This window comes from Mustela nigripes, chromosome 9 (genome assembly GCF_022355385.1).
Source record: "Mustela nigripes isolate SB6536 chromosome 9, MUSNIG.SB6536, whole genome shotgun sequence".
NCBI lineage: Eukaryota > Metazoa > Chordata > Mammalia > Carnivora > Mustelidae > Mustela > Mustela nigripes.
In genome coordinates this window covers 61,227,778-61,245,413 of record NC_081565.1, presented here as the reverse complement: position 1 = coordinate 61,245,413, position 17,636 = coordinate 61,227,778, and the positions used below count along the sequence as shown (strand labels likewise).

Below are 17,636 nucleotides of genomic sequence, written 5' to 3'. Positions count from 1 at the left end.
TAAAATGGCACTGATGATAGATGCTTTTAGTATCTACCTCATAGGATAAAAATGACATGACAAATGAAACACCTCATGGTCTGCTGCACAGTGTATATTGAATAAATGTTAGCTGCTGTTGGTGGCAATATTATAGCAAAATAAGACAAAGATTTTGAGTCTGTAATGAGATAGTGAGTAGTTGATTCCAGTAGGATTGGGAAGAATTCTATTCTGTTCTGCAGTTGTCATTTATGCACGAGTCCAGCCCAGCAATTTATACTTTCTAATCATCTGTCAAAAGACTGACAGAACCATGAAGGATATTTGTTTAGGGACTACTGCTTTAAAAAATACTCCTTTTGTTTTTAATAAACAGACCATCATCTTGTCGCTGCCGTGACTGAATTGGTGCTATGGAGTGTGAATCAGGAGTACCTACTGTATCACGATTTTTTCCTTGTCATATTTTTGGAATGTAATATCTGATTTCTGTGTGCAAGGTATTTAAGTTTTAAAGCACAATGATATACTCAATACCTCAAACCCACTATGCAGTCCAGCATCTAGAATGTTAACATACTGCCCATGGACAACTCTTTCTGTGGCCCTTCCTTGCTACCTTACCCCACCACCCAAGGGTGGCCTGAATTTTGTGTTTGACTTTTTGCCTGTTAAAAATATAGTTTTCACAGAGATGCATCTGTTCTTTAAAAATTGATTTAGTTTGGACTCTTTTGACCTTAATGCATAATATCACCTTATGTAGTCTTTTGAGACTTTGATTTTTTTCACCCAACCTGGTTTCCCAGGTTTATTAATATTACTGTGTGAAGTAGTGTCCAACCATTTTCAGTGCTGTATATTATTCCAATTGGTGAATATATGTTTTATTTTTTATTATCTTGCCAAGGGACATTTTCTTTCTTTTTCTTTTCTTTTAGTAATAAACATTTCCGAGTGCAATAGCTGAAGGGGACTAAGAATACACTTACCTTGATGAGCACTGAGCAGTGTATGTTATTCACTATATTGTATACCTCAAACTAATATTAAACACTGTATGTTTACCATCTATAATAAAAATAATGAAATACAAATAAATATTATTGCTATGGTCATATTCATATGCATGGTTCCTGGTGCACATGTACAAAGGTTTGCAGCAGTATATAATCTTTTCTTTTAAATGAACATATAAGGTATTATTTGTTTCAGTGGTACAGGTCTGTGATTCATCAATCTTACACAATTCACAACACTCACCTTTGCACATACCCTCCCCAATATCCATCAGCCGGCCACCCCATCCCTCCCACCCCCCATCCCTCCACTCCAGCAATAATGTTTGTTTCCTGAGACCAAGAATCTCTTAGGGTTTGTCTTCCTCTCTAGTTTTCATCTTGTTTCATTTTTCCCTTCCTTCTCCTTTGATCCTCTGTCTTGTTTCTCAAATTCCTCAAATCAGTAAGGTCATATAATTATCCCTCTCTGATTGACTTATTTTGCTGAGCATAATACCCTCCAGTTCCATTGATGTCATAACAAATAGTAAGATTTCATTGTTGTTTCTTTCTGATGGCTGCATAATATTCCATTGTAGATATATACCTTCTTTATCTATCATCTGTTGATAGACATCTAGGCTTTATCCATAGTTTGGCTACTGTGGACATTGCTGTTATAAATACTGGGGTGCACATGACCCTTTGGATCACTACATTGGTATCTTTGGGGTAAATACCTGGAAGTGCAATTGCTGGGTTGTAGGGGGTAGCTCTATTTTCAACTTTTTGAGAAACCTCCATACTGTTTTCCCGAGTGCTTACACTGGCTTGCATTCCCACCAACAGTGTAGGAGGGTTCCCCTTTCTCTGCATCTTTGCTAACACCTGTCATTTCCTGACTCGTTAATTTTAGCCATTCTGAGTAGTTTGAGGCAGTGTCTCACTGTGTATTTGATTTGTATTTCCCTGATGCCGAGTGACGTTGAGCACTTTCCATGTGTCTCTTGGGCATTTGGATGTCTTCTTTGCCGAAATAGCTCTTCATTTCTTCTGCCCATTTTTTAAAAAACATTTTATTTATTTATTTGACAGAGAGAGATCACAAGTAGGCAGAGAGGCAGGCAGAGAGAGAGGAGGAAGCAGGCTGTCCATGGAGCAGAGAGTCCGATGCGGGGCTCGATCCCAGGACCCTGGGATCATGACCTGAGCTGAAGGCAGAAGCTTTAACCCGCTGAGCCACCCAGGTGCCCCTCTTCTGCCCATTTTTTGATTGGATTATTTGTTTTTTGGGTTTTGAGTTTGATAAGTCTTATACATTTTGGATACTAGCCCTTTATCTGATATGTCATTTGCAAATATCTTCTCCCATTCTGTCAGTTGTCTTTTGGTTTTGTTGACTGTTTCCTTTGCTGTGCAAAAGTTTTTTTATCTTGATGAAATCCTAATAGTTCATTTTTGCCCTTGCTTCCCTTGCCTTTGGTGATGTGTCGAGGGAGAAGTTGATGAGGCCAAAGAGGTTGCTGCCTATGTTCTCCTTTTTCACGTTGCGGTCTTTCACCCATTTTTTTCACCCATTTTTGTATGTGGTGTAAGGAAATGGTCCAGTTTCATTCTTCTGCATGTGGCTGTCCAATTTTCCCAACACCGTTTGTCTAAGAGGCTATCTTTTTTCCATTGGATATTGTTACTTGCTTTTTCTAAGATTAGTTGATCATAGAGTTGAGGGTCCATTTCTGGGTTCCCTATTCTGTTCCATTGATCTATGTGTCTGTTTTTATGCCAGAACCATACTATCTAGATGATTACTTGTAATCACTTCTGTAATAGAGCTTGAAGTCTGGAATTGTGATGCTACCAGCTTTGGTTTTCTTTTTCAACATTTCTCTAGCCATTTGGGGTCTTTTCTGGTTCCATACAAATTTTAGGATTATTTGTTCCATTTCTTTGAAAAAAGTTGATGGTATTTTGATAGGGATTGCATTAAATGTATATATTGCTCTAGGTAGCATACACATTTTCCTAATATTTGTTCTTCTAATTCATGAGCATGGAACGTTTTTCTTTTCTTTGTGTCTTCCTCAATTTCTTTCATGAGTGTTTTATAATTTTTTGAGTACGGATTCTTTTTCTCTTTGGTTAGATTTATTCTTAGGTATCTTACGGTTTTGGGTGCAATTGTAAATGGGATTGACTCCTTAATTTCTCTTTCTTCTGTTTTGTTGTTGGGCTTTAGAAATGCAACTGATTTCTGTGCATTGCTTTTATATCCTGAATTCTTGTATGAGTTCTGCCAATTTTGGGGTAAAGTAGTTTTGTTTTCCACATAAAGTATCATCTGCAAAGACTGAGATGTGACTTCTTCTTAGCCGATTTGGATACCTTTAATTTATTTTTGTTGTCTGATTGCTGCGGGTAGGACTTCTAGTACTATGTTGAATAGCAGTGGTGATAGTGGAGATCCCTGCCATGTTCCTGACCTTAGGGGGAAAGTTCTTAGTTTTTCCCCACTGAGAATGATATTCAGTGTGTGTTTTTCATAGATGGCTTTGATGATATTGAGGTATGTATACTCTATGCCTACAGTGTGAAGAGTTTTAATCAAGAAAGAATGCTGTACTTTGTTAAATGCTTTTTTCTGCATCTGTTGAGAGTATCCTATGGTTCTTGTTCCTTCTTTTATTAATTTATTGTATCACATTGATTGTGGGTGTTGAATTAGCCTTGCAGCCCAAGAATAAATCCCACTGGGTCTGGGTGAATAATCCTTTTAATGTACTGTCAGATTCTGTTGGCTAGGATTTTGGTGAGCATTTTTGCATCCATGTTCATCAGGACATTGGTCTGTAATTCTCCTTTTTTTTTCTTTTTCAGTTTTTTTAAAAAAATTTTTTATTTTTTATAAACATATATTTTTATCCCCAGGGGTACAGGTCTGTGAATCACCAGGTTTACACACTTCACAGCACTCACCAAAGCACATATTGGGAGGGTATGTAATTCTCCTTTTTGATTGTGTCTTTGGTTTTGGGATTAAGGTAATGCTGGCCTCATAAAATGAGTTTGGTAGTATTCATTTCATTTCTGTTTTTTGGACCAGTTTCAGAATAGGTATTAATTCTTCTTTAAATGTTTGTAGAATTTCCCTGGGAAACCGTCTGGTCCGGGCTCTTGCTTGTTGTGAGATTTTTGATTGCTGCTTCAATTTCCTTATTGTTTATGGGTCTGTTCATGTTTTCTGTTTCTTCCTGGTTCAGTTTTGGTAGTTTATAGGTCTCTAGAAATGCATCCCTTTCGTCCAGATTGTCTCATTTGCTGGTGAATGGTTGCTCAAAATGTGTTCTTATAATTGATTGTATTTCTTTGGTGTTGGTTGTGATCTCTCTTCTTTTGTTCATAATTTTAATAATTTGGGTCCTTTTTTCTTTTCGATAAATCTCACTAGGGGTTTATCAATCTTACTAATTCTTTCAAAGAACCAGCTCCTAGTTTCTTTGGTCTACTGTTCTTTTGGTTTCTATTTCATTGATTTCTGCTCTAATCTTTATTATTTCTCTTCCCTTTCTGGGTTTAGGCCTTATTTGCTGTTCTTTCTCCAGCTCCTTTAAGTGTAGGGTTAGGTTGTGTATTTGAAACATTCCTTGTCTTTTGAGAAGGGCTTGCATTGCCATACAAGTCCTCTTCGGACTGCCTTTGCTGCATTCCAGAGATTTTGAACAGTTATGTTTTCATTATCATTGGTTTCCATGAATTTTTAAAATTCTTCATTAATTTCCTGGTCCACCCATTCATTCTTTAGTAGGATGCTCTTTAGCCTCCATGTATTTGAGCTCTTTCTAACTTTTGTCTTGTGTTGAGTTCACATTTCAAAGCATTGTGGTCCAAAAATATTCAGGAAATGATTCCAGTCTTTTGGTACCATTTGAGACCTGACCTGTGACCCAGGATATGATCTATTCTGGAGAATGTTCCATGTGCACTAGAGAAGAATGTATATTCTGTTGCTTTTGGATGGAATGTTCTGAATATATCTGTGATGTCCATCTGATCCAGTGTGTCATTTTTTTTTTAATTAAAAGATTTTATTTATTTGACAGCGAGAGAGAGATCACAAGTAGGCAGAGAGGCAGGCAGAGAGAGAGAGGGAAGCAGGCTCCTGCTGAGCAGATAGCCTGATGTGGGGCTCGATCCCAGTACCCTAAGATCATGACCTGAGCCGAAGGCAGAGGCCCAACCCACTGAGCCATCCAGGCGCCCCCAGTGTGGCATTTAAAGCCCTTATTTCCTTGTTGATCTTTTGCTTAGATGATCTGTCCATTTTAGTGAGGAGGGGATGTTAAAGTCCCCTACTATTATTATATTCCACAGTTTTTTAAAATTTTCACTGTTTTTCTTTCTTGTCAATTAGAAGGTGAGCAGCAAAAGTGAATACTTTTTACATGTGTACAAGGTATGCTGTGAAAGCACATTTATAAACATAAAAATACTTAGTAACTTTTGATCAGAAAATAATGAATAAAGGTATATAGCAAAAACATTAATCATTTCTGACCTTGGAGAGACCTGTTTCATATTTTATTACTTCAGAAATGTGTTTCGTTTTTTTAATCCCTTACCTAGAAATACTTGAAAAGGAATATAGACAAAATACTATTTTTACTTTCAACATGTCTGTGAAGAGTTAAATGAAGAACAAACAAAATGAAGAACATTGAAGTAAGTCTAGAATAAGCTTATATATTTGGCCACATAGAATATTATCATCTTCAAGAATAGGTGTAATAATAAAGACTGAACAAGCAGTTTTTTTTTTTTCAAAAGATTTTATTTATTTATTTGACAGACAGAGATCACAGGTAGGCAGAGAGACAGGCAGAAAGAGAGGGAGGGAAGCAGGCTCCTGGCTGAGCAGAGAGCCCGATGCGGAGCTCGATCCCCAGGACAGATCATGACCTGAGCGGAAGGCAGAGGCTTTAACCCACTGAGCCACCCAGGCACCCTTTAATAAGTAGTTTTAATCCATAAATATAATAGCCATTTTGTTATTTTGGCCATTTGGAAAATAAAAGCTGCAGCGTTAGTAAAGTTCTGAGATTTCTGTTTTGTAGATTCAGTTCAACATATTTAAGGTTAACTAAAGTTGACATCAGAATTTTTAGAGGTAGGTTTATTTACAGTGTCTTCAGTGAATGAAGATTTTAATTTTAATGTAATTGATTTTTATTAGCCTTTTTCATTTAATTTGGTTTTAGAATTTTTATTTCTCCTGAGACATACTATTGTTCTAAGTATTGCTTCACTTTCAGATTTTCTATCTCTTCATCCTTCTGTATTGCACTGTATGGTAAGGCCTTAAATTTTATCTTCTGGTTAACTACTCTTATTTAACCCTTTAATTGAGTTTTTAATTTAATGATGATGTATTTCCTTTCTAGAAGTCCACCCCTTCCTCCAGATCTGACAGGTTATTCTAAATAGTTTATTTTATGAGCCTGTTTTTGTTATTCTGTATTTTATTTCTTTAAATCATGTTTTTTTTTTTGTCTCTCTGGTAATTCTAATGTCAGCAGCCCTTGCTGGGGGATGGTTCTAAATGCTTTGTCAGCTAGCTTTGTCCAGTGTTGCCTCGCCTCCCTGTGTGTATGGCAATCTTTGGTTATATGCTTTGACTTGATCTTAATTTGTGAAAAATTTATAGGTCTAAATGGAGGGAGCTTTTCTCCCAGGAGGGCTGGGATTGCTTCTCCCTAGAACCAGGGACACATTAACATAACTTGAAACCTTTAATAGTCCAGACTCCATGCAGGCATCCCAAGCTCTCTGTAGTTTTTTTATTTGACTGGGCAGTTCTATCTTTTTCTTTTCTGTCCTTCTTTTCATACTCATAATTACCTTTTTAAGGTGAACAGTTTGTCTTTTTCTATGGTACTTTTGTTGAAGAATTTTGTTTCTTTGAAAACTTGTTCTAGGTTGGTTATTGTCTAGATTTTTAGAAAGAAAAGGCACTGCTATAAAATTGTATTTTGGTATATAAAAATGTAAAAGGGAAAAGAGGTCTGTTTTATTTTTATTTTATTTAAAAATTTAAAAAAATTATTTAAATTCCAGTTAGTTAATGTACAGCATAATATAAGTTTCAGGTGTACGATATAGTGAGCCAACACTTCCATACAACACCTGGTGCTCATCACAGCAAGTGCACTCCTTAATCCCCTTCATCTCTTTTACCCATTTCCCTACCCACCTCTCCTCTGGTAACCATCTGTTTGTTCTCTGTAGTTAAGAGTTTTGTTGTTGTTGTTGTTTTTTTGGTGTGCCTCTCTCTCTCTCTCTCTTTTTTCCCCTCCATTTGCTCATTTGTTTTGTTTCTTAAATTCCACATATGAGAGAATCATGTGGTATTTGTCTTTGACTGACTTGTTTCACTTAGCACTATGCTCATTAATCCCATTCATGTCATTGCAAATGGCAAGATTTCATTCTTTTTTATGGCTGAGTAATATCCCTTTATATATATATACCACGTCATTGTCTTCTTCTTCTTGTTTTTTAAGGATTTTATTTATTTATTTGTCAGAGAGAGAGAGAGAGAGCACAAGTGGCAGGCAGAGGGAGAAGCAGGTTCTCCGAGGAGCAGAGAGCCCCATGTGGGACTTGATCCCAGGACCCTGGGATGATGACATGGGCTGAAAGCAGACACTGAACTGACTGAGCCACCCAGGCACCCCACACCACATCTTCTTTTATCCATTCATTACTTGATGGACACTTGGGCTGTTTCCATAATTTGACTATTGTAATAACCCTTCTCTAAAGGTCAGGGTGCATGGATGCCTTTGAATTAGTATTTTTATATTGGGTAAATACCTAGAAGGCAATTGCTAGATCATAGGGTAGTTCTGTTTTTAACTTTTTAAGGTAGTTCTGTTCTTAACTTTTTTAACTAGAAAGTTCAGAGAATGTGAGATATTTTTATGGAAAGAAAGAAACAAAAAGGACTATCATGTTACATGTTGTACTGAACTTTGAAGCAAAATGAATTTTATGTGGGTCTAATTTTATTCTAACTGTGTAAAGATCTGTAGGAAATCCTCAGTTTATTTTAAAATGTGGACCAGAGCTTTCATTTTAGTTATGGAAGGGTATAGTTTTCACACAGTGTAAAATGGATTGAATTTTGAAGTCTTTAAAGCACTGACCAAGTTTTATTTTTCTTTCTCTGTGTGCGTTACCTTTAAGACTTTAAGGGCTTGTTAAAGGCATGTGAATTAGTGGCAGTAATTTACATTAGCCTAGCTCTACGTTCCCAGTGAATTAGTGGAGATTGGTGCATGGTCTTTTGTTAGGTGTTGGCTTCGCTATGACAGGGTCATTAAAAGGAATGGTAAAAGTCAAAGGAAAACATAATCTTTTAAAAAAATACTTAAAAATTAGTATTTTTGTCTAATCGGTTTAGGTAAAAATACCTAAAAATTTTAAAAAATACTGCATAGTACATATTATGTGCTAATGAGAAATACCATATTATAATACTGAGTTTAAAAATGGAACCAACTCCAGTATTTCTGAAGGGATTGATTACAAAGAATTCTGATTTGCTGGACAGACAGTGTATTCGCTACTGAGGAGACGGCTCTAATTTTCAAACAAAGAGTTAAATTGCTGTTAACTTGCAGAGCTTCTTACCTCCATCTGTAAAACGAGGGTGCTTTGCTAGCATGGAGATTATCTCAGTGCATTTTAGGTCTCTGCATTAATAAAATAATTGCCAAATACTTGCACTAGTGTTTTTTGTGGATATCAGATATAAAGAAAATGTTATTTTTCTTTTTGTTTAAAGTTTGTTTACTAATTTTTTAAAAGATTTTTTGCATATATCACTTTGTTTCAGAACTGGGCATGTGCATGGGCATGAGATTGAGGGCTCATGACATTGTTTGGAAAGTAGCACCTTCAGCATTGAAGGTGCTAAAATGATGGTAGGAGATGGGGGGTGGGGAGAGAAGCATGTGTTTGGATGTTGACAGTGTTGAGGATAGAATATAATGGAGTGACGACAATGAAGATGTAGAAAGCCTAAGTGAGAGATTGGCAGGTTAGTGTTTAGAACTAATTTTGGAAAATAAGAACCATATAGACTCTCCTACTGTATGAAAGGTGCCATAAAAATATAATTAATAATAGTGAGTGTGTCAATTTATCAGTTATTGTTCTATAGCCAACCATACGTAAAATAGAGTGAAGAAATTCTTCATTGGTTTGAGTCTTCAGTTGGAAGTGTTTCAGTGGTCATCCAGGGCTTTTTTCACATAATTGTTGTTGATATTGTAGCAATTTTTCATACTTACAGGCAAGTGATTTTAACTTTTCTACTTTGTGGACAAAGCAGAATGTATAGTCAGGTTGACCTTGGTGCAGTACAGCTCACAGAATTGTTACTTGGCAGGTATGCATGTTGTCACTGCCTGTCACTTGGCAGGTGTGTTGGTGTGGCTTATTTCTTGCACAGCTTTCTTCTGCCCTCTTTTCACTCTTATCCTGGCTATTGCTTCACAGAGGTTTGTCTGAAGAAGTTAAATAGCTTTGTTCAGGACTGTTTTGTCTAAACCTATGTGCTTCTTTCCACTTAACTGCAGTTGGTTATTCAGTTTTCATAATTACTCAGGCTTTACATTTTCCCATTTTACTTTGTGTCTTTCTGTTCATTAGCGTATTGGATTTCTACACAGTGATGGAATGGGAGGACGATGTGTTTATGGAGAGTAGATTCCTGTCATGCCACTTGCACAATCTCACTCTGGTTACTGGAGAGTTGAGGGCAAATGTATGATTAGTTTTAAAAATCTGAGCAGTGTCTCTGTCCCAAGCTCACAGTCACTAACTTTGTATGTATAGCCTATATCCAAAACTTCTTTCTTCTTGTCATCACATATAAATTATTGCAATAAGTGTGAACTCTTTAATACCTACTGTATTTTTGCAGAAGTGGCCACAGATGTATTTATTTTGTTTGACCCACATGGTTTTAAAAGTTGGTTCATATCCCATAACATTTGGATTTGGGGCTCGTCAGAAGATCTGGCAGCTTTTCTAGTGACAGCAATAGACAGGAGTTGAGTAATGGCTGTCCTTGTTAGAAAGGGTAGTAGATGTCTCCAAATGGGTAGGTCTCCCCATTTGGGAAATGAGTAAAGTCTCCAAATGGTCTTCCCTATCCCGCTTTGACTTACACCTGGCTGCTTCACTCACTGATGTTACCTGCTGTGTTCTTTGAGCACCTGAATTTGTAACTCCTGCTTTATCACATAGCTCTTCACTTCTTGCTGTGCTCTTTGGAACATGCTGCGACAATTATCTTTGAGGTGAGGTGGGCCCTGAACCCCGGGAATACCACTCTAACAAGCTGTGGTACTGAAACCCCTTCCCATGTTTCTGAAAGAAAAATTTAGTTAGAAAGGAAATTAAAAAAAAAAAAAAGTTTCATATGTATTTTGTAATCTTACCTTTGCAGTTTTCCTGTAAGGTAGGCAAGTCTGGATTTATGTATTTTTGGGAAGTCTTAGGACCCCACTTCTGTTGAACAAGGATATAATTTTTGAAAATAGTTCCATTAAACACTGGACCTTTACTATGGCTGTTTCAAAGTGGTCACAGTCTTGTCAGGGCCCAGCTGGCTGCTCTGCTACAAATGACCATTGAGAAGCCATCAGATCCTATAACCCTGCTAAGTGCTGGAGCCAGCATTTGATTAGAGAGCTTTTGACCCATGTGCAGCATGTTGCTTTTCTGAGATCGTGTCATTCTTTGAGATAGAAATTCTTTATTCCATTTTGCTATTTGCTGAGTGAGGGCAGAAAAAGAGTGTGTAACCTTGATTTTCATAAGTTTACTAATTTGTCTTTTGTTTTAGAACAACCTTTATGTAGGCTTTGGTGGATGTGCCTTTATTTTTCTTTCCTAAAGATTCTATTTATTTGAGGTTTGCCTTGGTGGCTCAGTTGGTTAAGCATCTGCCTTGGGCTCAAGTCATTATCCCAGGGTCCTGGGATGGAGTCCTGCATGGGTCTGCCTGCTTAGCAGGAATTTGCTTCTCCCTCTGCCCTTCCCTGTATTTGTGCTCCCTCTCTCTCTCTCAGAAATAAAAAAAAAAAAAGAAAAAAAAAAGATTTTATTTGAGAGAGAGAAAGAGAGCAGAAGTGGGTTGGGGGCAGAGGTAGGCAGAAGGAGAAGCAGACTCCTTGTTTAGCAGGGAGCCAGATGACAGGCTCGATCCCAGCACCCTGAGATGATGAACTGAGCTAAAGGCAGATAGATGCTTAATTGACTGAGCCACCCGGGTGCCCTGTGCCTTCCTTTTTATATGCTTTTTTTTTTTTTTTTTTTTTAAAAACCCCGTTCTCTGGTCATCAGTATGTTTGATAGTTTTAAAAATTTGGTCATGTCTTCTGTCTTCCCTTCCTAGTTTTAATCTCTTTGTCTTCATTTAGAAATACCTTTTTGGGAAGGTTTTAAATGCATTAAATTTACATTCTATGTATTTTTAGGTGGCACAATCAAATTACATATGCGTGTTATGACAATAGATGGAACCATATTCCAGCCACCCATCACATACCCTGGGGTCTAAAATGCCATCGCAGTTGTGGCTCAAATTATTTTCTCTTTTACTACTGAGTTCTTTGGGCTGTGACATTTAAGGAGCAGTTTACTATAATCCTTCCCTGAATGTGCTGTCCCACACAGCATGATTTTTTTTTAAATTTATTTATTTAACAGACAGAGATCACAAGTAGGCAGGGGTGGGGGGTGGGAAGCCCGATGCAGGGTTTGATCCCAGGACGCCGAGACCATGACCTGAGCCGAAGGCAGAGGCCTTAACCCACTGAGCCACCCAGGCACTCCCTACACAGCATGATTTTATGGAATTTTTATGTATTAGATAAACAAGATTCCATGGTTAAGGGTTATTTGGTAAATTTGGAGTTAGGCAGAGTTAAACAGACTTTCTTATAAAGGACCTCTCACATGCTTTGGAGTACCTATCAGCTCTATGACTCTCTAAGAGGAGGAGAAATAGAAGCCAAAGTTTGACTATATCTGCTGGTAGGACTAATGTCCCATTGGAAATATTTTGGGAAAAAACTGGTTTTCTATGAGCTTTTCATTATTTCTCTGTGTTAGGTGGGAATGGCTTATTATTGGTGAGGTTTCTAACATGATATGTTGATGCTATGTCATCCTTCAGTCTTCTAGTGACTGAGTGCAGTCACTGTAGGGGGAGTCACAGATGTGCACAGTCCTGAGGAGAGGTTGCTTATTGCCCCGGCTATGGCCTATTTCAGGGACACAGGCCCAGAGCACAAGGGCCAGGAACTCAAACTTGGTACTGTCTTTCTGGAGATATATAAATGTATTGTTCCTGTTCTGATGTTACTCCCACTGTGAAATCCAAAGCCTGGTCTTCAGACAGCACCTGGCTCTGGTTATGGTAATGAAGACTTAAGAGTTCTTTCAAACTGCCATCAGATTCCTGATAGGTGGAAGATACAGAGATTGAAAGGAGAAATCCTTCATAAACTTCTCAGTTATGTGTATCTGCACAAATCATGGGCCAATTGTGAGCAGAAAACCTGACAGATACAGGGTAAATAGACAAATGGAGCGGGACAGGCCCAGAATGCCAAATGGGTGATTGGAGTGAAGGGAGTGGGACCTGGCAGGTAATGTCTGCCTAGTGGAAGTCAGGTGAATTACAAATATACAAAACAGATGCTCAAGCATCTCTTGAAAGATATGTAGGAGAGGGCGCCTGGGTGGCTCAGTGGGTTAAGCCGCTACCTTCAGCTCAGGTCATGATCTCGGGGTCCTGGGATCGAGTCCCGCATCGGGCTCTCTGCTCAGCGGGGAGCCTGCTTCCCTCTCTCTCTCTGTCTGCCTCTCTGCCTACTTGTGATCTCTCTGTCAAATAAATAAATAAAATCTTAAAAAAAAAAAAAGATATGTGGGAGAGCTTTATTTGAGGGGATGGAATCTGAGAAAAGGCTTTGACTATGAACTTGGGCTGGTGTGCAGACTTTCTGCTCAGACTCAGTGGCTGTAAACTTTGAATAGTTTGACAAATCCCATTCTGTCATGTGGGGCTTGTTTATAGCTAATGTCTTTTGAGATTGCTTTTACACTAAATGAGTTCTGTTACCACCTCCACAAAAGTGAAGCAGGCTTGCATTTTAAGCTTTGCCAGTGTGTGTGTAGGATGTCTCTCCGTGTGGGTAGGAAGAATTTGGGGACTTTATGGGTTTGCCTGTCCTAAATTTTAGCTCCTTGGATCTTTGTTGAGGAGGCTGAGAGAAGAGGATGACACGTTTTATTTTAAGATGATCAGAACTGAAAGCATGGAGTTTAGGTCAGGAAGCAAATTTAGGTTTATCTTTGCCACCTACTACTAGCTAGGAGTATTAGTTTTTCCATTTGCTCATTTGGGTATAATGTTACATATTTTACAGGATTGTTTTGAATAGGTATAGAATGTAGGTATGTGTAGTGTAATGGAGTAGAGTATGGTATAACAGTTTGTCTAAATGACAAACTAGGTGTACTCCTTTTCTTTTTTTTTTTAATAGATTTTATTTATTTATTTGACAGACAGAGATCACAGGTAGGCAGAGAGGCAGGCAGAGAGAGAGGAGAAAGCAGGCTCCCCGCTGAGCAGAGAGCCCGATGTGGGGCTTGATCCCAGGACCCTCGGATCATGATCTGAGCTGAAGGCAGAGGCCTTAACCCGCTGAGCCACCCAGGCGCCCTGGTGTACTGCTTTTCTAACTCTCTGAGGACAACCTGGACTCTCAGTGTTTGAGCAGAGTCTGTCCTTGGTAGCTGTTAGGTAGTTCAGTCAGTAGTAGAGGACACAAATTGGAGAAGGAATTTTGAAGCAGTAAGATTTATTCTTAGTCTGTGTTATGTCAGTTACTCTTAATATAACCTCTTTAGTTGAAATATTATGACTTTTTGTTTTAATAAAATAAATTGAATTTCAGCATCATGGCAACTATGGCTCTGTCCAGAAGAAAGTACTGCAAATATGTTACTTGCCCATTTATGGAAAGAACCATTAATGGAAAGAATTTCACAGGACTTTATTATCACTTATCTCATTGTTTGGGGAGGCTTTCTAGTCAGACTTATTAGAGAATAGTGGAGATGTCTATTTCATAGGTTCTAAGAAATAGTAGGTGTTATTTTCCAAAGATTTTGTGTCTGTTAGTATATTCAGTACTCTGAACAACTTGAGGAAGATGCTGTAGCTCTCATGTTTTCATGAAGTCAGACTGAAAGCACAGAAAGTCTCAGTGATTTTTGCCCTGGTCAGTGGCAGAGCTGGGGCTATAATCTAGGTCTTCTTTCAGTATTCTTTCTTCTTCACTTTCTTCCCCTTAGAGCTGCAGGTCAAGGGATGTCAAAGGATTTAGCTTCAGTTATTCCTGAAAGATAATATCAGTTAGAAATAAAGAAAAGAATCTTAGGAATTTCAGAGGAATAGTTTGTTCTTAAATTTTCAAGCTCATTCAGTTTTAAAATGATTCCTCTAATATGGTGCTCATTTATTACTTTAGATTCATTGCCTCAGTAATGACTTTCAAATTGGACTCTATTATTAGAGTGATTGGACTGAGGTCTGATTGGACTAGAGTTGAGAGACTGCATCACTATAAATAGAGTGTGATAAAACATTTTATAGAATCTGATTTAATTTTTATGAGGTCTCATAAGTTGGAATCTAGGATCTTCTCTAAATAGATACTTTGACCAATTTCTTTTTTTTTTTTTTAAAGATTTTATTTATTTATTTGACAGACAGAGATCACAAGCAGGCAGAGAGGCAGGCGGAGAGAGAGAGGAGGAAGCAGGCTCCCTGCCGAGCAGAGAGCCCGATGCGGGACTCGATCCCAGGACCCTGAGATCATGACCTGAGCCGAAGGCAGTGGCTTAACCCACTGAGCCACCCAGGCGCCCCACTTTGACCAATTTCTAAATGCACACTTCCCACTGTGGGGTTTAAGTTGTAGATAGAGTGGCTGCTTAGGGGAATTTGGGAATTAAATTATTTTCCCTGGGACTTTTAATTATGTCACCTGAGGCAGAACTTCAGTAACTGCTGCATCAATAACTTTCCTAACCCAAAGCATGAGGAAGTAAAGTTAGTACACTGATTAGAGAATTATCTACAGACCTGTATAAAAACAGAACAACCCTGGAAGTTTTTAGTGTATAAGGGAAATATTAGATGTGGTAGTCTATGTAGTCATTGGAGAAGGTCTTATCAGTATAGAGGGAACACATTTAATAAACTTCTTTAATAGCACCACGAGGAGACTAAATTAGATTTAAAGGGATTGCAGTTTCCTCATGATTGCATCGAATGGGCCCAATCCCTAATGTTTATGTTTCATTATGAGAAAGGCATGTATTTCTTATAAAAGGAAAAATACACAGTTTTTTAAAGATCTTAAGCAGTTATGAGTTATAATTGAGTAATTGGTAAGTTATAATAAAACCAGAATCTTTTCCTAGTATCAGTGATTCTATCCTTTTCTTTCTATCATCACCATTATTGCTGTAAAACTAGATTTTCCCAGCAATTTTATTAAAGTTTGGATAACTATTTTTTAATCATTTGTTCTGTGTTTAAAACTTCCCATCAACGTAAGAAGTTAATATTTAGTTGAAGGAACAGTAAAAGCACAAAAATCTCTGGTTTAGAAGAAAAATCTCTGAGTTTTCCCCATAATTAGAGGTGGAATTTTTAGGAAATGATGTATCACATGCTAAAATGAAATGAATAGGGATGAGAGTGGGAGCCCAAAAGAAATATTTTGCCATTGGTATCTTGAGATAATGTCTGATATTGAACATGACTTCTAAAATAATGTACAAATAAATTAAAAAGGAAAATGCTACCTCCTTTCTCAAATAAAAGGCTTGTGTGCCAAACATGGAAAAGCTCACTTCAAATCATATTCTTTGAATCAGTGATTTTTTTTACAAACAACAGATGAGGGGTGGGGATTTAATTTATACTTGCATTTGGATCAGGAAGTTTTTTTGCTATACTTTCATACTTATGTTCATATAGAGCTACATTATGCCAGTAATAATCTTGGATAATTAATAATTGATATATCACCTGAATAATGATTTCTCTATTTTTCATTTCTCAGTGAATTAAAATACACAGTGTGATAATTTTGTCACATGACAGTTTGATTAATAAATGTTATCTTTATTAGCTTATTAATGTTTGATTTTTTTTTTTCTCTCTCCTGGTTCCAGGGTGTGGATGAATGGAACATAGCTCGCCTAAATACAGTCTTGGATGTGGTTGAGGAAGAGTGCGGTATTTCTATAGAGGGTGTAAATACCCCTTATCTCTATTTTGGCATGTGGAAAACCACATTCGCGTGGCACACCGAGGATATGGACCTCTACAGCATTAATTATCTCCACTTTGGAGAGCCCAAGTCTTGGCAAGTTACATGTTTAATATTCATTTGCTTAAGAGTTTTGAAATTTGGGCAATATGAACCTACTGAAGAGGATTTTCTTCCCTTATCTGGTGAATTCAGATTTATGTGAATTGAAAGTTTTTGAGTGTAATAATTGATTGTGTTCTGTTTTGCCCATGGTTTTGCTCAAAACTGTAAAGCTAGTGGTGACTGGTGTATCTAAAGTGGCTTGCAGATCATTTTGTGGGGCATGGATTGATAAAAGAATTTGTTAGGCATTTTTACTTCTCTGAGCATTTGTTGGAAGGTATGCTGGAAATAGTTAAGAGTGAAAGGTGACTTCATTGATGTTGGGTATTAGGTAACAGTAATGATATTCTGGTCCAGCTTCTTCTAAATAAATGATAAGAGTAGGAAAGGAGGGATCAATCAAGAGGCCTGCTATTGCTCTTTGGGTGATGGGCAGGGGAAAAGAATGTTATTGTTAATATGTGTTCTTAACTTGCAGTTTCCTGTGTTTGTGAGCCTCTTCACATGTCTTTCTGAGCAATGACTTAAAGATGTGTGGCTTTGTAAAATACATCATGTAGTATATTCTTCTGTACTTGCTGGTACACATACATAATTGCTAGTTTGTCAGTTATCCTGGGATCCTTTGTGGTTAGCCAGTTTCCTGTTTTGAACTTGTTTTTGTGGGTTTTAGTTTTAGGGAAATTTAAATATCAATTCTGTTTTCTATAATACACATATATGCAGGAGAACACAGACAGAAGCATATGAGATATGACCTTGACCAATACAGGAAAGATGATGTTTTCAATGGATGTGAACATGATAGGTTGCTCTTCAGGTGCTTGTGTCAACCCAGTAGCTTTCCTGCCTCCTAAAGATAATGGCCTCTTTCCAAGTTCTCCTGTTGATTAGGTATTGAGATGCAGTAATTTGGGGATAATTTCTACCTCCATTTTGCCATTATCACTTGCCCTTGAGGTTTTTTTTCATGTGTTGAGTATGAAGTTGTAAATTTTCTTCAAAAAATTCAAATATAGGGACGCCTGGGTGGCTCAGTTGGTTAAGCAGCTGCCTTCGGCTCAGGTCATGATCCCAGCGTCCTGGGATCGAGTCCCACATCGGGCTCCTTGCTCCACGGGGA

At 37.7% G+C, this 17,636-nt stretch overlaps 1 protein-coding gene across 9 annotated transcripts in view; it reads left to right on the top strand.

The window, feature by feature from the left end:
• Positions 1 to 17,636, top strand: part of KDM4C (lysine demethylase 4C) — a 497,442-nt gene that overhangs the window by 85,708 nt on the left and 394,098 nt on the right. For all 9 annotated transcript variants that reach the window (XM_059411675.1, XM_059411674.1, XM_059411670.1 and 6 more), the window contains one exon: positions 16,311 to 16,504. In XM_059411675.1, coding sequence (XP_059267658.1) covers positions 16,311 to 16,504 — 194 coding nt within the window. The remainder of the gene's footprint in view (positions 1 to 16,310; positions 16,505 to 17,636) is intronic.